This window comes from Heterodontus francisci, chromosome 20 (genome assembly GCF_036365525.1).
Source record: "Heterodontus francisci isolate sHetFra1 chromosome 20, sHetFra1.hap1, whole genome shotgun sequence".
Lineage (NCBI taxonomy): Eukaryota > Metazoa > Chordata > Chondrichthyes > Heterodontiformes > Heterodontidae > Heterodontus > Heterodontus francisci.
Window position 1 is genome coordinate 42,528,122 of NC_090390.1, and position 25,303 is coordinate 42,553,424.

At 44.0% G+C, this 25,303-nt stretch overlaps 1 protein-coding gene across 1 annotated transcript in view; it reads left to right on the plus strand.

The window, feature by feature from the left end:
• Positions 1-25,303, plus strand: part of LOC137380601 (cilia- and flagella-associated protein 46) — a 453,149-nt gene that overhangs the window by 87,939 nt on the left and 339,907 nt on the right. The window contains exons 10-13 of the mRNA XM_068052672.1: positions 6,970-7,068; positions 7,567-7,757; positions 12,043-12,271; positions 15,781-15,892. Coding sequence (XP_067908773.1) covers positions 6,970-7,068; positions 7,567-7,757; positions 12,043-12,271; positions 15,781-15,892 — 631 coding nt within the window. The remainder of the gene's footprint in view (positions 1-6,969; positions 7,069-7,566; positions 7,758-12,042; positions 12,272-15,780; positions 15,893-25,303) is intronic.

Consider the following 25,303-nt stretch of genomic DNA (forward strand, 5'->3'; position numbering starts at 1 on the left):
CTCCAAAGCATTGACCTCCTTCTTAAATAAGGAGACCAAAACTGCACACAGTATTCGAGATGTAGTCTCACCAATGCCCTGTATAATTGAAGCATAACATCCTTGCTTTTATTTTCGCTTCCTCTCGTAATAAAGGACAGCATCCCATTAGCCTTCTTTATTACTTGCTGTATGTGCATACTAACTTTTTGTGACTCCTGCACTAGATCACCTAGATGCCTCTGCACCTTGGAATTCTGCAATCGTTCTCCGTTTAAGTAATACACTGCTTTTTTTTAATTCTTCCTGCCAAAGTGAACAACTTCACTTTTTCCCACATTATCCTCCATCTGCCAGATTTTTGCCCACTCACTCAGCCTATCTATATCGGTTGGCAACCTCCTTTTTAAGAATTCTGTGCTCTCTATAATTTTTACACTGAATTTATCCCAGTTAATATTGGGATAGTTGAAATCTCCTACTATTGTTGCCGTTTTGTTTCTGCATTATTCAGCAATTAGTCTACATATTTGCTCTTCTATCTTCTCTCGACTTTTTAGGGATTTATACTATACTGCCAGTGGTGTGATTGTCCCTTTTATTGTTGCTCTGTTCAACACATATGGCCTCATTTGATGCTCCTTCTCGCATATTATACTGCCTCACAGCTGTGATTGTTTCTTTAATCAATATTGCAACCCACCCCTCCTCCTCCTCCCATCCTTTTTATTCCCCTCTCTATCTTGCCAGGAAGAAAAACAGGAAATGCTGGAAATACTCAGTAGATCAGGCAGCTTCTGTGGAGAGAAAACAGAGAAAAATGGCTGGGATTTTATGAGTCTTGTGCATTTCTGACAGTGGAACTTCCGCTTCTGCCCTTTTCCTGTTTCACATGCAATTTTACGTTCAAATTAACGGTGCGGTGATGGTTTTGGGAGACACGTGCGATGATGCAGCAGGGATGGGCTTTCATTGGTGGAACTTGCCGTCACTCTGAAGAACCATGAATGCCACAGCTATAAATTATTTTGCGTTGCAAGCTTCAAGGATCAACGGCCTTAGTGTTTTGCCAGTGTCTGGTGATTTTATGCAATAAAATCACTGATTTAGTTTTCGCTGCTTTTTCCTTCTTGAAATTTTCAATCCCAGCACCAGCTCCCCCTCTTTTTTTTTGCTTGGAGCAACAGCCATTAACATATCAGCCAGTTGGCAGCATCCCACCCCACAGTTCAGTGGTGCCTCCCTGCAGGATGTACTCCAGGCCATCAGGGAAAAACGGAAGGTCCGCTTCCCTGCAGATGGCAACAGAAGACCCTCCCACCTGACCAAGGCAGCCAGGATGGAGGTGGTGGAGGAGGTATCGAACTGTGGGGTTATGCGAAGAACCTGGGTTCAGTGTCGGAAGTGTAACAATGACTTGCTCAGATCTGCGAGGATAATTGGTCTTGTCAAAGCTGTTACATTATTTTTCTCCCTGGCTCCATGTGTTTAAGACAGAGGGCAGATAAGGCATGCAGTGGAATATATGAGCAGCCTTGATGCCATGCACCAAATAACTCTGTGGAAAGTTGAAATGTAGCATTTTGTGTGCTTGGCTGTGTCGTGCAAAAGCCACTCTGGAATGAGTGATGGCGATGCATGTATACAATGGGTGTGATGCATCTTTTGACATGTCATTAAATCTGCACAATCTCCTACAGGATAAATAGACCCACAACCAGCGGGAGCAGGCAAAGACAGGTGGAGGTGTCCCAGACATCAAAGTCCTGACACCAGCTGAGGAGGAGGGGGGCAGAGCTGTCGCAGATGGCAAGGCAGGATCCTCAAGGCATAAGGATGAAGTGTCATCTTAAGTCTTGTAATCATATGTGCAGACTAAAGGAAAGTTTGTGATCTCATGTTCTGCTGATGCTTAATATGCCTCTGTTTATGTCGCTGCTGCAGGTGGCCGCACTTGAGCGACGGAATGCAGCGAGGCCCAAGACTCTGACTCTGGGGAGGATGCTGTCAGTGTCGCAGAGGATGCACAGTCACCTGCCTCTTCTGCCTCCTCCAGCACAGATACATTCATATGGTCCTCGCTGGATTTAAGATTAGAATCTGGGCAACAATCTGGTATGCATGACACAGACATGTTCCAGCCAGGTCCCTGACAATCAGAGGACTGCTCATGATGAGCCCTGTTTGTTGCTTCAAGAAGTCTGCTGGATATGCAGCAAAGCCATGTGGAAAATATGTCTGAGATGCCTGAGGTCATGTGTGACTTTGCGCGTGCCATGGAGGAGTCCGTACAAGCCCTGGCATCTGCTATGTCCTAGGCATATGAGTGTTTGGGTTCCTCAGTCGAGAGTTTGGCGCACTCCGTGACAAGTCTGGTTGAGCACTCGAGCCATATGCTCTGTGGCCTGCACTCCATTGCTCTAGCCATGGGCTCCATGCAGCAGAGTCTAAGGGAGAGGGGGACGAGGAACCTGGACGTCTCTATGGGTGCTCCTTTCCTTCAGGGAGACAGGCAGGTGCCATCATGCACCCAGATGGAGGACAAGTGTGTGCCAGCTACCATGGGGCCTTCCTCTCAGGACATCCCCAGAGTAGGCGGCGTTTCGTCCTTCCCCATCACCCCCCCAGCCCCCGAGATTGACCCCTACACTTCCAGCAGGCGAGCACATGGGAGATACTCAAGCACTAGCGCTGCGGACCACCTGTAGGATGGAGCCATCAAGGCCCCGTACCTCCAGAGGATGCCTGCCATGTTCATCCAGAACAACGGGGCAGTGCACTCCACCTCAGTTGCTAATGTCAGGGTTGTGCCTAGACGTCATGGTAGGAAAAGGAAAAAAAACAACAATTTTAAGCATGAAGGAGGCACGGGTATTCTAAATATTGTACATAGATTAATGATGTTTCAATGCAGATTTCTTTGCATTAATATTTGATGTGCTCTCGTAAGTCATTGGCTTTGTTTCAGTTGAAAAGGAAAGTGATTATGGAGGCCTATGGCAGGAATGCATTGATGCTTGCAAAGCATTTCTGAAAGTGTCCAGTGTCCTTTTATCATTGACATTTGAGCCTTTGGTCTTCAATGATAGGTGTTTCACACTTTTTTCCTCACCAACATTGTAGTCATATAGTCATCCCCTCACATTCCTTGCATAGGTGTTGTTGCGGTTCCATTGTGACCCAGAAAAGATTTGATCTGCCGGTCACATCAAAGTGCTGCAATGTTATAGCATCCTCTGTGTGATGGGTAATGCTGTGATGCAGGACACTATTTCCTTGGAGGCGCAGGTTGCTTTCAATCAAGTTGATAACAGATAGGTCGTTATTCAGCACTTCACTGCAGTTTCACATGCTGTTGTGAGAAGAGCCCTTTTAGATTACAGCAATGAATAAGAACTCTGGCATGTGTGAACATTTTTTGAGGGTGTTTTTTTTTCTCCTCCCAACATTCCTTTATTAAGTGCCTCAATGTTGGCTGAAACGTGCAAATTTGAGGTTCTCCATGTCCCTTACATGTCTCTCCACGGCCCTTATATCCATAACGGAATCATTTGCATTGATATCCTCCCCCGTACCCTCTTCATAGTCATACTCATCTGAGGAGGACTGGTGTTCCTCTTGTTGCTCTGCAGGCAAAATGTGACCGCATCTAATTGCCAGGTTGTGCAGGGCACAGCAAACAATGATTATTCGTGAAACCCTCTATGGCACGTACAGAAGAGCCTTCCAGACTGGTCAAGGCAGCGGAAGCACATTTTCAACATGTCAGTGGTGTGTTCGTTGATGGCTCTGTTGGATGCATGAGCAGCATTGTATCGCTCTTCAGCTGTGCTTTGGGGATGGCTCACTGGTGTCATCAACCATGTCCAAAGGGGGTAACTCTTGTCATCCAGGATCCAGCCGTCTACTTTGGCTGGTTCGTCAAACATTCCTGGCAACTATGAGTTCCTCAAAATGTATGGGTCATGACACCTCCCTGGGAAATGAGTGCAAACCTGCATGATTCTTCTCTTGTGGTCACTAACCAGTTGTATGTTCAAAGAATGGAAGCCTTTGCGATTCCAAATATGGCAAGCTGGTCCCAGGGAGCTCTAATGACCACATGACTGCAGTCAATCACCCCTTGCACTCTGGGGAACTCAGCAGTGGCACCCAAGGCTGCAGACCTTGTGGCCTGGCTGTCCTTGTCTGCAGGTAAGTAGATGAAATCATTGGCACGATGAAATAGGATATTGGTCACCTCTTTAATGCACCTATGGGTTGCAGACTGTGATGTGCCACATATGGCATCCCTTGATCCCTGGAAAGCATCGCTAGCAAAGAAATTGAGTGCAATAGTAACCTTGAGGAAAACTGGCATAGGATTCCCACCTAACCCAAGCGGTTGCAGGTCATGTTGCAGGATCCTACAAAATTCTGTGACCATTTCACGTGACATCCTTAGCTGTCTCTGGCATTGCCTTTCTGACATTTGAAGGTAAATTGCCCTTGGCCTGAGGATGCAATGACGTGCCAGTGCCTGCCTTCAATAATCCCTTTCTTGGATGGTATCCTCACCTTCTTGTTCTGCCTGCTGCTGGTGTTCAGGCAGCATCTGTTGAGGGAAAAGAGCTCTCCTCAGTCACTCCCTCTGCTCTTCTTCCCATGGTAGGACACAAATTCGGTGTATGAGACCAACGTCATTGCAGCTGTGCAAATAATGAAATGTGCAGAGCCTTCCTATTCAGCCTCTTTTGCTAGTCAGCTAAACCATTGAGATAATGAGAAGCTCACTTTTATTTGTCTTAAAATTGCAAACTTACAATCCTTGAGTGCCCACATGGTTTGCATCGAGAAGATGGTGCATGTACAATTCAAGGAAAGTTTCCCCACCTTTGAACCTCCTCCTGCCACCTTCCAGCCTACACCTATCACCCTTGGCCTGCCCAATGTAACCTTACACCATCCTTCTGTTACTATTGAACCTCCCCCAATTACCTTGGACCGGATCATAATCAATTTATTCATGCCATCCCTCACCCCTGTTCCTACTCCCATTACCATCCAACTGTTGACTCAACCTTGATCCCTGTCAAATCCACCTTAATGCTATTTCTGAACGCCACTCCTCTCCCCATGATGCCATAGAATACTTAACCTTAAGTCTTGACCAATCCCCCCCACCAGCCCCCCCCAGCCCCCGCTACGCAATCCCATTGCCTTGTGACTGTTTTCTTTGCCAGCTAGTATCCTTTCATCAGAATCGGTGAATTCGCCCTACAGGACCCTGTCATACACAGCGCTCATCAGTCCCTTTAGACCCTTCATGACCATCTGTTGACTGTAATGCTGTAATGCTCAAATCAACCCACCACCCCCACAGCCGCCCACAGCTGGCTTCAGCAGCAATAACAACCAGTACACTCCCTGGACACACCCCTCCTCCTTCCTCTGCTCCTCCATTCACTCAATACCCCACCCTTTGTCCTACCCTCCTCCCTCCCTGCTCTTCCATACTCCCGATATCCTCACCCTTTGTCCCCCCTTCCTCCCTCCCCTGCTCCTCCATGCACCCGATAACCCCACCCTGTCCTGCCCGAGTACCCTCCCCTGCTTCTCCCTGCACCCAAGAACCCACCCTGTCCTGTCCGAGTACCCTCCCCTGCTCCTCCATGCACCCTCCCACATGCCTTCCCTGCCATCCCTTGAAAAGAATCGTCCTTGCTGGTGCCAAACCTGGAGCCAAACATCCTTGTGCCGATGAATTCCAGACATGAAAGCACCAACCTCAGATACAACTGCAAAGCCGACTGGTGTACACCATGTTTAAACAAACGTGAACTGGGTGACATGGGAATACCACTAACTTAATGTGGCAGGTAGGGCTTAATCTGAACTAAATGTCGGGTAATGCATATTCATGGTATGGAAATACATGCAAAGCTGCAATCTGCCACCGTGCGGGAGGGTGGGTGGGGAATCCCTGGACTGCCGCAAATACAATGCTGACATAATTGCGATTTTAAAAAAAACATCATTGGAAATCTGAAAAAACGACTCCCATTTAATTAAGTCACCCCACACGCCACCAAAGCCGCTCTTGCAGCGCCCATAAAATTCCCACCAAAGTTTCAGGTCAATGGCCTTTCATCAGAACTGGCAAAGGTTAGAAATGTAACAGGTTTTGAGCAAGTGAAAGGGGGAGGGGGAAGAAGAACAAAAGGGAAGGTTTGATAAGGTGGAGGGCAGGAGAGATTAAATGACAAAAGGTTTCATGGTACCAAGAAACAAAAGATGTCTGGATGAGGTGTAAATGACAGGATAGCAGCTGTCCAAACACACAGTAAAGGGATTAAGAAGGAAATGTGGCGGGGCAGAGAGATGGGGGAGGAAACAAAAACAAAAACCAGCAAAAAAGCCATGAAAAAAGAATAAATGGAGGCAGAGGTTTTGATCTAAAATTATTGAACTCAATACTGTAAAGTGGCCAGTCAAAAGGTGTTCCTCAAGCTTGTGTTGAGCTTCATTGGAACACTGTAGCAGACCAAGGCCAGAAAAGTCAGAGTGGGAACAAGGTGGAGAATTAAAATGACAAGCAACAGGAAGCTTGAGGTCCTGCTTGCAGACTGAACAGAGGTATTCTGCAAAGCGGTCACCCATCCCTCACCAGGCATAAATATAAACAAGAAATGCTTGCATCAGGTTCTGACCTGAAACGTTAACTCTGCTTCTCTCTCCACAGATGCTGCCAGACCTGCTGAGTATTTCCAGCATTTCTTGTTTTTATTTCAGAATTCCAGCATCCGCAGTATTTTGCTTTTATTTCAGCGCTTCTGTTTGTTACTTCTTCAAACTATTAGCTAGTTTAAAATAGATAGTTAACATCTTTGTGAAAATAAGTGGCAAAAGAATTTCACACAAACGAGTCAAACACGTTCATTATTAATTTTGCATGACCTTATTTCAGTTTAGCAGTGTAATGCATGACTGTGACCAATTTTGAATCTGCAGGATAAAGGAAGAGCAATGGAAACTGAGTGCTTGGAATCAGAACTCTCAGTACAGAAACTTGGATCTAAATCAGAGAAATGCACCAAGAGTTTTGTACAGGTATGGTGCCTACTTCAGTTTTCCAGCTCCATTTGTTATTTTTATTTTCCTGCATCATTCATTTTGAAACTGGATCATTGTATTCATTAGCATAGATTTAGAATGATTTAATGGTCAAAGATGTAGTTTCTGAAATTTGCCTATTTTCTACAGAAGAGAATAAAACCCATTTTGTATCAGTTTTAAAAGGGAATATTTTAAAGACCGAATGCCATGATGCACAGTAATAGAAAGATTTCTCGAATGTTAATTAATGGATGGAATGTTTACTAGCCTTTGGATCTGTGTTTGAACATGCACTTACGCAATTGCTCACTCAAATACAGTTGCATTCAGATTTTCTGTGGAGTGAAGGATGAAACAATTATTTCTATTTGGAATGCAAATGCAAATTTAAGTCCTTTGTATCTATGTGGAAACTTTGATTAAAATATAACTATATAATTGGTATGCTGAGTTCTGCTGTTAATCTGTTTTTTGCCATTTTCCTTTCCATAGCATTGCTTGAAAGTAATTAAGCGAATTGATCAAATTCTGCAGAATGCCATACGCGAAGGGAATTGGAGTTTAGTTCAGGTTGTGTGTGTAACTCAGTGGAAACTTTGCCTACCTTTGCTTCAACCTAATTTGCGTAAGAATGTGTATAAACAACTGATCAATGTGGCAACAATTCTTGATGATCTTGACAGGTAACGACAATTCAAAACAGTTCCTCTTTTTTAAAAATCAATATCAACTGCTCCTTAACCAGGTGTAGTGGATACACTGTAGTGTAAGTTATGAGAGTGGTAGACAGGAGTGAAATGGGTCAGGGATCTAGGCTGCATGTCCTGCCAACATTTGCATATGGCAGATCGAGATAAAAAAACAAAGTGCTGGAAATACTCAGCAGGTCAGGCAGCATCAGTGGAGAGAGAAGCAGAGTTAACGTTTCAGGTCTGTGACCTTTCATCAGGACTGGCAGATAGAGACGCTGAGGCCAACAGCAGTCCCGGCAGGATGGGAGGAGGAAAATAAAGGTCAGAGCAGAGAATTGGGGCTGGATTTTTAGCCCCTGCCAGGGCCGGGAATGGAGGTCGGGCGTTAAAAATAGTGGCTCAGGCCTGCGTGCCAAATCTGTGGCTCCATCCTGCCCCCGGGCTATTTTCCCAGAGGCGTGATATGGGGAGGTGACAGGGCTATCCATCCGCAAATGACAAGTAGCTGAGTAAACCAATTAAAGCCTGATTAAGCCCCGTTACGGAGGCTGATTGGGTGGCAGAAAGGGGGGGCGGGGTGGGGTGTGGTGGTGGTGGCCAGCACTGCAGGCAAGCAGGCTTAGAGGCTCTCCCTGCATACCTGGCTGGGTGCAGTAGGAGCTGCAGGCTGCCATGTGGAGGGGAATTTACCCACCCCCCAACCCTCCCACTGTCATCCCACCCATAGTGGTAGCCTGGCTGCAAAAGCCATTTTTTAAGTTAAACTTCAGAAAAGTTGGAGAGATGGTGCCCCATATTGAAGCGCCCTCTCCCTCACTTACCTTCCATTGTGTCTTGCTGCTACTTTCAAGCTGGAAAGTCTGATTGGCCCTCCAACTTCGAGAGCCCGCTTGACCTTCTTAATTGGACAGTGAGCCTGCCCTCTGGCCATTGAGTGACTGTTTCCCACATGTTGTGGGCTTCTGAACCCCATTCGAGAGTGACGGCAGGGTTCAGAAGCCCACAGGGAAAATCCCGCTCTTGCTGTCTGATGCCCCAGTATTTCCACTGCAAACCAACATAATCTGTAGCACAAAGTCCACACCCATGTTTCTTTATTCCCTTTGGATTGAAGAGTTTGAATATCATTGATATCTATTACATTTGTCTTATTTAACTTGTGAATTTGGGGTAATCTAAAAGATGATGGTTTAGAATTACTTGTAACGGTGAAATTGTTAATTACTTTCGCCATTTTGTGCGACAGTCTCACCTTTGTGAATGCACTATAAAATTTCCTGGATTTTGTAATTTAAGTGGACCACAGTGAGTATAACAGCAAATCAGAAGTGGCGCAACCAATGCCCAAATAGGTTATAGAGAGCTCCACCTTTTACTTCATCTATAATGTCATGAAAGAGTCGAGGATTTTCATCACATAACTGGACTCAAATCATTTTATCTGTTTTTAACTAAAACAAATACGAAACTAAAGAATTACCAGATTGCAAGCTTTTAGTAAAACTGTACTTCTTTTATGGCCCTTACAAAACATGCGAAAAGGTTAGCTATGTTTCAATATTGCACGAATATAAGAATTGGCTGTACAAAGTCTGTTCATTTAGAACTGCCCATGTTCTGTCCTGCAAGAACTATTTTGGTTATGTCTATTTTATGTAAGTTTTTGTAGTACTTTTCTTTGTTGATCAACAATGTCTAATTCAGCCAGTTTATTTGTTTTATTTTTACCATGGAGAATATTGCTAAATATGCAAAAACATTACTACCTGTGCAGAGATTTTAATTACCCTTGAACCTTGCCAGTTTTCAAAGAAATTGAGGTAAAACAAAAATGCAGCTGGTAAATTTATAACACTGGATGATGAGGAATATATTGCAATGTGGAAGGGCTGTTGTAAATTGTTTTCCACATTATACTTTCATGCAGAGCTGTAATACCTAAGCCCAAACCCTCACTCTGCAGTTCATTCATGTTCCATGGTGACTCGATATACAACTTTCAGGAGAAAATCTGCATTTTTCATAAACCTCATATATGTTATAACTTCAGATAATCTCTTTGGCTGCTGCTAAGGCTGTGAGAAATTGTTGGAGTAGGATTGAGCACAGAATGGCTTTTTATCAGGTTCACTGGGCATAAGGAGGAAATATTAATGGAACCATCAGTTGAACAAAAAAACAACTTTGTCTCACTCAACTAACAATCCCTTTAGTTTCACTTACAACCCTGGCTAACTTTATACATGATTTGAAATGTTACAGCACATGCCACATTTTAAATGCTTTCCTTAAATCATAGCACAATAATAAAATGGTGAATGAAATGGGCAGTGGATGTTGTCTATATGGACTTCAGTAAAGCCTTTGACAAGGTCCCTCATGGCAGACTGGTACAAAAGGTGAAGTCACATGGGATCAGAGCTGAGCTGGCAAGATGGATACAGAACTGGCTTGGTCATAGAAGACAGAGGGTAGCAGTGGAAGGGTGCTTTTCTGAATGGAGGGCTGTGACTAGTGGTGTTTCGCAGGGATCAGTGCTGGGACCTTTGCTGTTTGTAGTATATATAAATGATTTGGAGGAAAATGTAGCTGGTCGGATTAGTAAGTTTGTGGACGACATAAAGGTTGGTGGAGTTTCAGATAATGATGAGGATTGTCAGAGGATACAGCAGGATATAGATTGGTTGGAGACTTGGGCGGAGAAATGGCAGATGGAGTTTAATCCGGACAAATGTGAGGTAATGCATTTTGGAAGATCTAATACAGGTGGGAAGTATACAGTAAATGGCAGAACCCTTAGGAGTATTGATAGGCAGAGAGATCTGGGCGTACAGGTCCATAGGTCACTGAAAGTGAGACAACGCAGGTGAAAATGGTAGTCAAGAAGGCATACGGCATGCTTGCCTTCATCGGTCAGGGCATAGAGTATAAAAATTGGCAAGTCATGCTGCAGCTGAACAGAACCTTAGTTAGGCCACACTTAGAATATTGCGTGCAATTCTGGTCGCCACACTACCAGAAGGATGTGGAGGCTTTGGAGAGGGTACAGAAGAGGTTTACCAAGATGTTGCCTGGTCTGGAGGGCATTAGCTATGAGGAGAGGTTGGATAAACTCAGATTGTTTTCACTGGAATGACGGAGGTGGAGGGGCAACATGATAGAGGTTTACAAAGTTATGAGTGGCATGGACGGAGTGGATAGTCAGAAGCTTTTTCCCAGGGTGGACGAGTCAGTTACTAGGGGACATAGGTTTAAGGTGTGAGGGGCAAAGTTTAGAGGGATGTGTGAGGCAAGTTCTTTACACAGAGGGTGGTGAGTGCCTGGAACTTGCTGCCGGGAGAGGTGGTGGAAGCAGGTACGTTAGCAACGTTTAAGAGGCGTCTTGACAAATACATGAATCGGATGGGAATAGAGGGATACGGTCCCCGGAAGTGTAGAAGGTTTTAGTTTAGACAGGCATCAAGATCGGCGCAGGCTTGGAGGGCCGAATGGCCTTTTCCTGTGCTGCACTGTTCTTTGTTCTTCGTATACCAAGGTAATGAACTCCCTACAGTTCTCCCAGCAGGTAGCAGAATTAATTACCTGCAGTTTTACTTGAGAAATAGTAAATTGAACTGCTGAAGGATCCCTTCAATCCATTAAATGTTGCTGCTAGGTCACAAAGGACCAACCAGTTCCATTATTTTACAGTCTATGTGACAGGGGCTATAAAAGTAACATTAATACAGGACATTAATGATTGCCATTGATTTTAATCATGGGCAGATACTTCTTGCTTAACTTCTTACTATTTTGGTAAGGATAGAAGTAGAGCAGTGCAACAGTCCCAGAAAGTAATGGCACAGATCACTTAGGGCACAATTTCTTTCTTTTTTTTTGCACAGTTAAACAGGCCCTACAATGTAGCAGTATCATTACAATGGCCTAAATTTCCAGGAAATGATTAGTAATAAATAAAACTTGAAAGTACCCGAATATATTTTAATTATTTTTCAGGCTCTATAGAGCCTAGAATAGTGAGATCTATTAATTTATTTCTATCAGAAAGTGAAAGAATAATTTTGATTAGAAATATTTTCTGACTGCAGTTTACAAGACACTGATTATTTGAAGAATTTTACTATGACATCCTAAATGAATGATCGTTAACAATAGTGTTATAATAAATGTGTGTTCTTCTGTCATTTGGCAGGATAAAATTCCCAACTCGAAAATTGTTCTGTTTTGTTACATAATGGTGAATTTCAAAAACTCTACTCTCTTTAAATTGCTTTAGTTCATTGATTCAGCTCCGCTGCCAAATTCATATAGAAATAGCTCACATTGATGATGATGAGGAACGAATAGAGGTCGCCATGGAACATCTTAACAAAGCATATCATCTAGGTACTAAAGGACCATATGAAAAATATATTCAACAAGAACAACACCATTTGCAGCTGTATGCAGCACTTTATGAATCTCCTAAACGCCCAGAGGATCAAGCAATCAGGATTATTGAACAGGTAAAGTGCAGAGAGATTTTGAGAAATGTACTAAAAAAGTCATGCAGAATGAATATTTTGCATTAGAAATAAAAAGACCAAAAAGATTGTGTTTTATTACATGATGTAATAAAAAAAAAACTGCACAGTGGCGCAGTGGTAGCACCACAGCCTCACAGCTCCAGCTGTGGGTTCAGTTCTGGGTACTGCCTGTGCAGAGTTTGCAGGTTCTCCCTGTGACCATGTGGGTTTCTGCTGGGTGCTCCGGTTTCCTCCCACAGCCAAAGACTTGCAAGTTGATAGGTAAATTGGCCATTGTAAATTGCCCCTAGTGTAGGTAGGTAGGTGGTAGGAGAATGGTGGAGATGTGGTAGGGAATATGGGATTAATGTAGGATTAGTATAAATGGGTGGTTGTTGGTCAGCTCAGACTTGGTGGGCCGAAGGGCCTCTTCAGTGCTGTATCACTCTATGACCTGATGTATCCTCATTAGATTTACAAACTATGGGCATAAATAAATCCATGTTACAAATAAATATGTAAGTATATTACTATCAGATGAATTGAAATATATCACAAGGCAGGAAAAGAATCTCGCAAGTCCAGGAATATTTTAAAGCCTGGGCCTTTTCTGCATAGACTATGATAGTTTCCTGCTCGAACCAGAGGGAAATGCTATCTTTTAGGTTACAGTTTGATATCGAGGTTAGCAATCCATTCAATGGCTTCAGTTGATGCTGTGTGAATTGTTGTGATGCCACCAAGAATGGATTTCTCAGGGCAAAAGTTCAATATGTGTGTGATGGTCTGACTTGGATGACCACAGTCACAAACTGAGCTAGTCCTTATGTTCCACTTGTGGAGGAAGTGGCCACATCTTCCCTGGCTCGTCCTTATGTGGTTGAGGGTTATCCAGATTTTCAGTGGGAGGTTGAAACCTGGGACTTCACCATTCTGGTCAGTGATCAGGTTACAGTTGGTGATGTTAACAGGCAACCAGGAGGTGTTCCATTAAGAGGTGGGGCAGTCGTTGGTTTGTAGGGTATGAAGTATGTTCCAGTAGGGGCTACAAGATTTCAGGCAAGTGCGTGGGGTTTTTTGGAGATCCTGTATCAGTGGGAGTGCTTTGTTAGTTGTCAGCTGGTGGTGTTCTTTGAGGAGAATATTTTCCCTGTGGACATCAGGTGGTTCAGGATGCCACTCGAGCTGTGTTGGTCTCAACGTTACAGAAATAATCCTCAAGATTTCCTGGAGGTGGATATCTACCATGTTTGTGTGGTAGCCTAGCCACTTACATTGAGGAAAGTCTCACTAAAGACACAGAAGACCTAAAATCAGATTATCCCTACTCCATCTCTAGCTTTTAGGTGGCAGGAGGCTATTGCTGGGAACCTGAAGGAATGGTCCTCGTTATTCAGCTAAGCAGTTGGGGGGAGGGGGGTTGTCAGTATGGCTTTGAGGGGTGGGCACTCTGCTCCTGGCCCTTAAGGAAAGGAAACCTACCTTAATGCACCTTTTTTTGGCTGGTGGCTCCTCGTCACCCCTCTTTTGAAACAACAATGCCTAGAGTGCACCACAACAATCCATGTCTCATGACAGCAGGCAGCAAATTTATAAATAGCCATGATGTGTGAAAATACATACTTTTAGGCAACTAAAGCCGTTGTATAAGAATTCTGACCTAAAGCTATTGCTTCAGTTGAGAGCTTTTTATGTAACCACAGGTACAAATGTATTTTTACCGGGGCTGGGAAAGGACGCTTGTGCTATGGGCTAGTAGTCGATTGGGAGGAAGGAAACAGAGAGTAAGAGTTAAATGGAATGTACTATGGTGGACTATGACAAATGGTGATCCCCAGGGATCTGTATGGGGGCCTCAGCTTTTCACCATTTATGTCAATAACCTGGATGAATAACTATACAGTTGTTTGCAGATGGCACGAGGTAGGAAGGCACAGTAAGCAGTACAGATGGCAGTGGGAAGTTGCAAAGAGACATAGACAGATGAAATGAATGAGCAAAACTGTGGCAGCTGGAGTTCAATGTGGGGAAGCATGAGGCCATCCATTTTGATTGCAAGGAAGACAAATCGGAATATTACCTTAATGGCAAGAGACTAGGATCTGTGGAGGGGAAAAAGCATTTGGGTCTCCAGGTACAGAAATCAATAAAAGCTATTGCAGAGGTACAAAAAGTAATCAAAAGGGTGATAAAAAGTTGGCCTTTATCTCAAGAGGCTTGGAATGCAAAGGAGAGGAAGTTATGATCCAGTTGTACACAGCCTTAATTTGACCCCACCTGCAGTACTGTATTCAATTTTGGGCACTGCACTTCAGGAAGGATGAATTAGCCTTGAATGAGTTATAGCATAGATTCACTACAATGAGCCTGGGGCTTACTAGGTTAAATTATGAGGTCAGGTTGCATAAACCTGGCTTATATTCCCTTGTGTTTAGAAGGTTGAGAAGCAATGTATTAGAGTTGTTAAAAGTGATAAATTAATTCATGAGATACAGAGAAACTTTCCTCTGGTGAGGGAATCCGGAACAATGGGGTGCAATCTTAAAATAAGAACTAAGCCATTCAAGAGGGAATCAGAAAACATTTTTCACAAAGGGTAATCTGGAATCCTCTCCCCTAAGGCTGTGAGTGCTAGATAAATTGACATTTTATAGAGTGAAATTGATAGATTTTTATCAGGTAAAGTTATTGAAGGATATAAAGGCAGGTAAATGGGGTTGTTACAGATTAGCCATGGGCTGAATAGCCTACTCTTCCTTTCTTGTAAGGCTGATTATGAACTTGAAAATTACAGCACCTAAATAGGTGCTGGATATTGGACATTTGACAGCTGTAAAAAATCTTTCTCGTATAGCACTGTGCTAACAATAGCTTCAGCAAGAACTAAAGACCCATTGTGTGAGGAAAGGGGAGGAAGATATATCTAATATAATCATGCAATTAATTGAGAAAAAGAAGAAAGTTTTTGGGAAAGGAAGAGAGAAGAATAAACTAAAAAGTTAAAGTTATTGTATGTTAATCAAATACTACAAATCTACCATGGATGGTAAATTTTAAAAGAAAATGAGGAAGGTAGTCCAAACAAAGTTACTTATATTTTAAGCAAGTTTGCAAAATAACAGCTCCATAATATTACAAATACTATATATAATGTTTTGTATAATGTATCTTTTGGTATAAGTAAGTTGTGTCACTCACGTAATTTGTTGTTTCAACAAATTTGCTTCATTACACCAATAAATGAATAATTAGCCAGTTCTTGATTATATAGGAGCAACACCATAAAGGATCTACTCAATTATTTATTTTCATGATCAGTAAAGCTAGCATAAGTTCTTGCTTGGAGGAGGTAGAAAGATGCATCTAAGAAATGGGAAAATAAAGCATAGTTTGCTTGTTAAATGGCATTCTGTTAAAAGCAAAATGTCTATAGTATAGACATACTTGATAATCTATTTGCTTTTAAGCCAATTCATTAAATGATGAAAGATTGTTTTCTTATGTGTTAGGTCAAAAGAAACAGCAACTTGCAAAACAGTCGATCTTTGCTGATTAAGGCTGGTCTGGCTCTGGCTCCTGAGGCTTTCCAACTGGTACTCGATAGTGAAAATGAGGCTAAAGGTGAATCATTAAAATACCATTCACTATATAATTGTGGAAATGTATCTAATTCATGTGTCTTGATATGGAAACGGTAACAGAAATTTGTTTCAATTAATTCTGCATTGGTTGGTAGAGGTTACAACACCACGGGGGAGAATTTCAACTTTGGCAAGGGCACAGAATTGGTGGCAGCAGATCGACTGCCCACTATACCCACCACTTGATATTCCTTTCCATTGACTTCAAGTTGAATTTTACCCCTTCTCCCTGCCCCCCCCCCACCCCCACCAATTTGTAGCAGACTGTTACTTTTTATAGCCTTCCAGCAATTGAATTGCTATATTGATGTAAATGCAAGTAATAGCTAGAATAGCATTATAAAAACTTTTATGTACTTAATATATTGCTTTAAAGTCTTTCAATTGTTTCATCTGTAATACTCCAAATATTCTACTCAGTGTTGCAATTAAGGTTGCATTCACAATACAACTGTAATGCTGGCACAAAGTAGTTTCACTGTGCATTGACACTGTAGTTATAGTGTAAATGTAGCCTTTTTTCCAAAAATATACTTTATTCATCAGAATTTTCAAAAAAATGACAAAATAGTTCAAATTTGACATTTCCGAAAGTACAATGGAGATCAGATTCCTTTGATACGGAACATGAGGTGCCTCACAACTCTTGCCGTTCCATTTTATATGCAATGTACATTTACATTTGCATTACATAGCAAAAACATTTTAGTGCATACAGCCTGAGGGGTTTTACACGGGTTCCAGCCCCTCTGTATACTATGGCGGGAGGACCTTACAAAGTGGCCTTTCTGCATTGAGCCTTTGCGGCGGCTGCCTCGAGCTTTAGTTGACTCGCGTCCCTCAGCACATAGACCTTGGATTGTGCCAGTCTGTAACACTCGGTCATGGAAAACTCTTTGCACTGGAAGACCAGAAAGTTTCGGGCAGACCCTAGAGTGTCTTTCACCGTGTTGATGGTCCTCCAGCAACAGTTGATGTTTATCTTGGTGTGCACCCTTGGGAACAGCCCGTACAGCACCAAGTCCTGCGTTACGTAGCTACTTGGGGCGAACCTCAACAAAAACCACTGCATCTCTTTCCACACTTGCTTTACAAAGGAACATTCCAGAAGGAGGTGGACGACAGTCTCTTCCCCACTGCAGCCACCTCGAGGGCAGTGTGCTGAGGCAATGAGACTCTTGGCGTGCAGGAAGGATCTGACTGGGAGGGCCCTTTTCATCACCAGCCAAGCTATGTCTTGATGCTTCTATGAAAGTTCTGGCGATGAGGCATTCTACTAAATGAGTTTGACAGTCTGCTCAGGGAACCATCTGACATGATCCCGCAGGGCCTTGAACATATTACTTGCAGACCACTGCCTGATGGTGCTTTTCTGCACGAACCTTTCCAGGAAGGATAGGTGGTACGGCACAGTCCAACTGAATGGAGTGTTCCACGGTAATGAGGCCAGACCCATCCTTTGCAACCGGTTTTAGATAGAACCTTAGCACATAGTGACACGGGGTTTGCGTACTGGAGTTCTACGCAAAGCACAGCTTGATGCAGCCACACACAAAAGTGGCCATCAGAATGAGGGTGATATTTGGATATGCTTTTTCCCCCTTTATCCAGAGGTTTGAACATTGTGTCCCTGTGGACACAGTCCATTTTCGATCTCCAGATAAAGGGAAAGATGATTTGGGTGACCGCCATGGTGCAGGAGTAGGGTATGGGCTAGACCCGCGCCACATACAGTAACAGGAGCTCCTTGCACCTCATGACCAGCTTTTTGCCCGCAATGGAGAGAGACCGGCTGCTCCCATATGCCCAGTTTCTGTTTTACCATGGCTAAATGCTTCTTCCAGTTTTTGGTACATGACCCAGCCCCTCTGAACCATATCCCCCCAGCACCTTCAGGTAGACTGACCTGACGGTGAAGGGAACAAAGGATCGGTCGGCCCAGTTCCCAAAGAATATGGCCTCGCTCATGCTGTGATTTACTTTGGCTTGCAAGGCCAGTTCGAACTGGTCGCAGATGCTCATCAGCCTGTGAATGGACAGTGGATCTGAGCAGAAGATGGTGATGTCGTCCATGTACAGGGAGGCTTTTACCTGCGCGCCTCCACTGCCTGGGATTGTCACCCCTCTTATGCCTGCATTCTTCCTGATGGACGCAGCAAACAACAGGACAGGGGAGAGAGGACAGCCCTGTCGGACTCCAGATTTGATCGGAAACCTTTCCAATTCCCACCCGTTAATTGAGACTACACTAATGATGAGCAGTCGGATCCAATTGTGGATTCCCTCTCCAAACCCCATTTTGGAGAGCACGTCCATCATGTAGGTGTGCGATATCCTGTAAAAAACCTTCTCCTGGTCCAAGCTGTTGAAGAAGGTGTCCACCCCCCTGTCCTGCACATAGGTGATCCCATCCCTGAGTAGCGTGAGTCCACCTGAGATCTTTCTGACGGGTACAGTATAGGTCTGATCGGGGTGAATCACCAACTCCAGAGCAGACTTGACCCGACTGGCGATGACTTTGGACAGAACTTTGTAGTTCACATTAAGCAGTGAGATGGGCCGCCAATTTCTGATTTCCTCCTTTTCCCCTGTCTGCCTGTCGATGAGGGTATAGATACCTTTCCTCATGGATTCTGACATGCTGCCAGCCAGAATACTCTTGTACACTTCCAGTGGGTCTGGGCCGATCCAGTCCCACAGAGTCGAATGCAGTTCGACTGGTAAACTGTCGCTTCTGGGAGTTTTACTCGTCATGAAGGTCCTGACGGCCCTTGTCAGCTCCACCTAGAGTAAGCGGTTTGTCCAGACTATCCTGCGTACTGTCATCTAAGACCTCCGTGATAGATGACAGGAAGGATTGGGAGGCTGTGTTGTCCGTTGTCCGGCATAAAAGGATTTGCTGATCCTTAGTATGTCAGACTGTGATGACGTTCCTGAGCTGTCCTCTTCCTGCAGGCTGCTGATCACTGAGTTTGCTTTGTGTACCTTTTGGAAGAAGAAATGCAAGCACGTCGCCTCCTGCTCAACAGAGTGTTCTGTGGACTGGAAGATGATCTTGGAGGCCTCTGTGGCAAAGAATGAGTCCTGCTGGCTCTTCACCTCTTGGAGATCCTCCTTGACCTTGACCCCATCGACTGCAGCTGGAGCTGATTTTGCATTCTTTTCTGGAGTTGGGACATTTCCCTCTGTGTGTGTCTCTCTCTCTCTTGGCCTCTGAACTCCTTTGAGGATGAAGAACATCTTGATGTTTGCCTTGATCACTTCCCACTAGTGCGCCTGAGACTCAGAGGGGTTTCACGGTTCTCCAACCTTTGTAATCCCTTTTGAGTTCCTCAATGTTCCCTGGAGTCAGCAGTTTTACATTCAGCTTCCATGTCCCCTTGACAACCTGCTGGTCATCCTGTAAGTGACCGTGGGCCAGTAGAAGGCAGTGGTCAGAGAAGAACACCTGCTTGATATTGGTGGATTTGACCATGAATGCACGGGATTCAAATAGGAAGTCAATCCTGGAACGAACAGACCCGTCCGGTCTCGTCCTGGTGTATCTATGCTGCTCTCCGTCTGCAGGGTTGCTGAAGACGTCGTGTACCTTGGCATCTTTTACTGTTTTCATCAGGAGTCTGGATGTGGCTCCAGTTTGCTGATGTCTCTGCTGGATCGTCCAGCTGCATTAATGATGCAGTTGAAGTCACAGCCTAGAATAACTGACCTGGACGTCGCCAGCAGCAGTGGGAACCAGCCACTCGTTGTATTGGACCGGGGTGTACATGTTGATTTAACTGGAGCAGAGCATTGTTGTATGTTATGTCTGTACAAGGAGGCAACTGTCCACCACCTCCTTAACTTCAGAGATGGTGAAGGTGCCTCCCCTCATTAGAATACGTAGGCCAGAGGAACGGGAATCATTTCCCCCTGACCAGATTGATGGCCCATGGGACCACCACCTTGACCATTGTCTGTAATTGCTGAGGTGCGGTATCGCACAGTCCTACAAAAATAGCAGGTCAACTTTGACATTGGCCAGGTAACTAAGGTCGAAACACATTGCGTAGTGGCTTTAATGCAATGTGTTTCGACCTTAGTTAATACAGGCAAGTTTTAAAACCATTTTAAAGATTTGAGACTACTAGTCCGAAAGTCTATGGAGGTTCCAGCTCCTGGGTATGCCCCTGCATACCTGTGGTGTTTACAAACTGTTGCACATTAGCAGGGCTGAGAAACCAGTCCAGCTCTGCCACAGGACTTTTGTTCCATCTGGGTGATGTCGGAGCAGGTCATGTATTTGGGAAGGGTTGCCTTGTGCTCAGGTGGTGCTGTTGCTCCACTTTGCTCCTCGTCGAGGCCATTGCTGCTCCCGGTTTCCCGGAGCTGGGGGGCACTGGTTGTGCCACTGCTCCCGCTTTCCTGGCTCTGGGATCACTGGTTGCATTGCTGCTCCTGTTGTCCCAAAGCAGGTACTCCCTGGGCCCTTCGCTGCTTCCAGTGTTTCTCAGCTGAGGGCCATTTGTCTCCTCTACCTCTTTGGTGTTTTGTCGCTTTTTTTATTGATGCCAACTTTCTTGCTCTTCCTCATTCGAGGAGGAGCAGCCACTGGCCTCTGTCTGGGACATCAGCAGCTTCTTGCCCCTAGTTTTCAGGGTAGTATTCCCCTTCTTTTCTGTTTTCTTCTTTGTATTTTTACTTTTCACAATTTGTCACGCTCCTTGTTGTTCTGATGCTGCCTCCTCTTCCATTGACTCTGCTTTCTCCGGAGGAGGTTGAAGGGTTTTGCCAATTTCTGAAGTGTCATTCGCATTATGTTTGCATGCCATGCCCTCTTTCCCATTATCTTGTGCACTGAGGGTCCTGATGGAGGGCGAGTGTGAATCTCCTTTACAGCAGCCCTGATTGTTGCTCCTGCTTTAATGGCCTACGCATAGGTAGCACAGTGGTTTGGGCAGGATTTGTAAAGATGGCTTCCCTCCTCACACAGGTTGCAGCACCTGCTCTGTTTGCAGTCCTTTGTCAAATGCCCCTTCTGCTTGCAGTTCCGGCAATAGGTTGCATTGCACTTGATGGCCAAGTGACCAGTTTTGCCACAGGTGCAACACACTTTGGCTGCCCCATGCACACTAAATAACCCCGACTTACGTCATTGGCAAAGCTGGAAGGAGGGTGGAGGATGGCTCCATTGGCGTCCACCTTCAAGGTCACCCTGACCTGCCATTTGCTTGTCCAGATCCCTAAAGTGTCCTTGACCTCTGTGCTGTTTCCAGGCACCTCAGCGTACCTGCCAAGGAAAGTAAACACATCCCCCACAGGGATATGGGGATTGTACGTGTGAATGGTCACCACTCGGTTCCAGTGCGTTGTCAGAGTAAACAAAGGCTCTGCAGTGAGGATGGACAGTGGTGCCTGGCTTCCTCTCTCCTTCAAGGTGTTCAGGAGTTGGATGCATCACGTGACATTTTAAAATGTCACTTTGAAGTATCCACCACTGGGGAAATCCTGCTGGCAGAAGATGTCCTCGACTTCAAAGCCACAGCACTCCAAAAAGGACTCGCTTCACAAAAATGGTGCAGTCCACGGGTGCGCCTTCGTCCGAGGTCTTCACTGTCATCCTGACAGTATTGTGCGCCCCTTGGCCTGGAGCTCGGACGCTTCCAGCAGCCATAGCTCAAAACGTTGAGCCATTACTGTTTTGGGTTTAGGCCAATCCCAGTAGAGCTCAAACGTCATCGTTGTCACTGCCGCCGCCCTCAATCCGCGGTTGTCGTCGAAGATCTTCACACTCGGAACTTACACTTCGCCCTGGGAGTAGTATCAAAACTTCTCCCCTGCTAGGTAAATGTAAATGTAGCCAGATCCAGCAGCAGCATTCAACCTGAGACCAGAGTAAACAAAGTTAGACATCATGGAGGAGGCAGTCTCCCTCTCTTCCACATCAGAGTCATTTTGGACATTCACACCTGACTTACATATCTTAATTTTAGCATTGGTGCAGAGTTGAAACTGTTAGCATTGATTTGTAGTATGAATACGTCATGAAGCATTCTAGATTTAATAGGGGTTAAATTGGTTAGCCCCCAATGTGCAATTAACCCGCATCTGTTCAGTGTAATACAGGCAGCACACCAGCTTTGTGCTGCCTGCTTATTATAATTTCTATGTGCAGCCAACACTAACTGTGCTGTTCATTGGCTGCATGCATCAGCAAGGGGTTCAGTATCATCAGTATCATTAGTGGGGACTTTTTTCCTTTAAGGCTTCTTTTTGCTTTTTGTACTTGTGGTTTATGTAAGCTTCAGCCATTAAGTACTTTGGGCTAAAAATTGGTCTATGCTGTTTTTTTGGGTGTAGGGGTCACAATTCATAGTACACCAGATAGGTGTGTGTGCAGTAAGCATCTGCACACACACCTATCTTAACAACATACAGTTGAACACGCATTCCACATCAGGAAGTGTTATATATTTGGTTCTTTATGCTGCTACCGTATACAGTCTAGCCAGAGAGGTTCTTAGACTGTAGTATTGAAACATTAATCTTTATTGTATTGTAACTACAGTTATGTGAGTGCTTCTATTTGAACTTTGCGAAAAATGCCGATGTTTGAATTGTGGACTGAGTGATATGTGCACCGACTGCAAGGCGTCTGTTTCCAAACAGCTCAACAGGAAAATGACAGGAAGATTTGTGACTGTCACATGACTTGATTGTGGGTTTAGTTTCACTTTGCATTGTGAAAGAAGGGTGGGCTCGACCAGCAGCATGCAGTGAGCTGGCTGGAACCTGTTTGCAGGCCAGAGAAAAGACTTGCCTTTCTTGCAAAAAGAAATCCAACATTTGAGGTGTGGCTGGGGTCTGCCTGAAGAGTGGAAAAGACTCCTGGAGAGAGAAAGGAGCCAGGAAAAGAGGAGTTGCTATGCTCTGTGGAGGAAGATTACTTTGCAGAGAAGAAGCCTTGCATTTTTAAAAGTAGCTGATACCTATTGCCTTCAGTCTCTGAAGAATCTCTGCCTCGAGAGTGATTCCTGTTGCCTTTTGTGTTTTGGGAGATCCTGAAATCTCAAGAAAGCTTCCATTGCTAGACTGCTACTTCAAAACCCAAGTAGACTTGTTGCTATACCCTTTGCTGAAAGATCTGTGTGACGCGTGTGACAAATTGCCTTGAGCGCCTACCTATCATAGACTGTTCGTCAGCTTCACCTGGAGAGACTTCCAGTGGCATCTGACTATTCGACTCTGGGACACCTCACCGACCTAGAAATCCGACCAGATTGTGAAACCCATTTTTATTATTCCTAAGAAACAGTTGTAAACTGAAAAAGCCTTTTTCCCCAGTTAACCGTTTTTTTAATGTGTATATATATGTGTACATGAGGGTTAAGAAGAATAAGTTTCAAAAGAATCTTTTTCACATATAGAGTTATCTCATTCTTGTTTAAGACTTAGTTTATCAATAAATAGTTAATTTTGTTGTTTAAAGAAACCTGGTTTGGTGTGCTTTATTCTGGGGGACAAATAGTGTTTAATTTGGTGACTTTCCAGTAGGTGGGAAACTTTACTAATATGCTATGACCTATAGAGTAGTGGGACTGAATTAACAGTACATTGCTCTTGCCTTGGTCGTAACATTATATACTTTCCACACTAGCCTGTGTGTCTCCTTCAAAAGCCATGCTGTAATTGTTATCGAGTCTCTTCCTCTCTCTCTTACCTCATCCTGATGCGCGGTAATCTTTACATTCTCTCAAGATTAACCCTTTGATACCCTTATACTACATGTCCCCCCCAAGTCTTTATCCCAATATATATTTATGTACATTCACTATTTTTATTTACATACTACCCCATCTCCCCCTAAGTCTCTGACTTCATATATTCAACCCATTAGGATGCTTCACAGCTCTCCGTGATCTTGTCGTCAGATGTGGAAAATTGGTAGTGTCTCTCTGATCTCTTGTTTCTTGACTTAGACGGCCTTCATTGAGGTTTATAGCATTCGGTGCTTTTTGAATTTTCAGTTCATCATCTGAGTCGTCTAAATGTATGACCGTTGCACGTCTTTGATGTAAAGGAATAAGATTCCTTCTATTTATCTGTATAGAACCTTCTTGAGTTCATATTTGATAAAATCGCTGTTGATTCTTGTCTTTCTAGAGAACTATCCCTTCTCTATTTTGATCTCATACCCATACCTTTTGCCCTTCTGACAACTTTGGTCGGTTTCTTGTACGGTATCTTCTGTTTATAATTATGGGTCTGTTTGCTTCAATACTTTTCTTTGTCTTGTACTTTTTGATAATCCTTGCTTTGTAATTCTGGAAGTAATTTCTTGAGTAGAATTGGAAGTTGTGTTCAAAGTTTTCTTCACATTAAGAATTCTGATGGCGCTGATCCACACAGTAATGGCGTCGATCTGTATGTCATTTGTGCTCATTGAAAATCTTGATTTTTCATCATCATAGTTTTAATGGTTCTGACTGCTCGCTCAACTTCTCCATTTAATTGTGGATACTTGGGAGAACTTGTTAGAGGAACAAATCCACATTCTTCTGCAAAGTATGTGAAGTAATCACTTGCAAATTTTGGTCCATTATCAGATACTATCCGGAAAGGTACATCATGTGTTGCGAAAACTTGTTGTAAAACTCTGATGACTGCTTCAGTTGTTGTGTACATTCGCTAAACTTCGATCCATCTTGAGAAGTGATCAACTAAAATTAAATAGGATCTTCCCTCAAAGAATAAGTCCATCTCCAACTGTTCCCACGGTCTAGTTGGGAATTGGGTTGAAATTAGTGGTTCTCTTTGATCTTGTCTGTGTACCTGACAATTTTGTTGGACTTGCTTCTTCCCAATTTCTCTGTCTGTGGAGCGCTACTGTAGGAACTTGCTACATTTCTCTTTCTTGTTTTTGTAGTCTTTGAGCGGCATGGCGGGCCATTCTGTGTTGTGTGGGCTCTCTCTGCATTGTGTGGGCTTTCCGGCGGAATCGGTACTCTCTGCAGTGCTCAGGTCAGGTTGGGGGGACTCTCCCTCTGTCCTAGCTCCTGAATTCTTCTTGTTTATCTTCTTCAACATTCTTTATAATATGAAGGTCAATACAAGCTCTTCCACTTAAGAGTGAGAACTCCTGATTCCATACGGTGTTTCTAATATCTGGTTTCCATTACATTGAAGCATTGCTTGTAACTTCCCCTTTACTTCAAGTATCACACCTCCTGGACCATGTAATTTAGTTTCTGTTGGTTGCAAAACATGTGTGGAAAGCCACAGCTCTTGATTTGACAGGACCAACACACTTGCTCTAGTGTCGAGTTTGAAATTAATGAAAAGTCTGTTGACATATACGTTGACCAAAATGCTTGATTTTGATCTTGCCCAGAAAATATTTTAATTGGTCTGC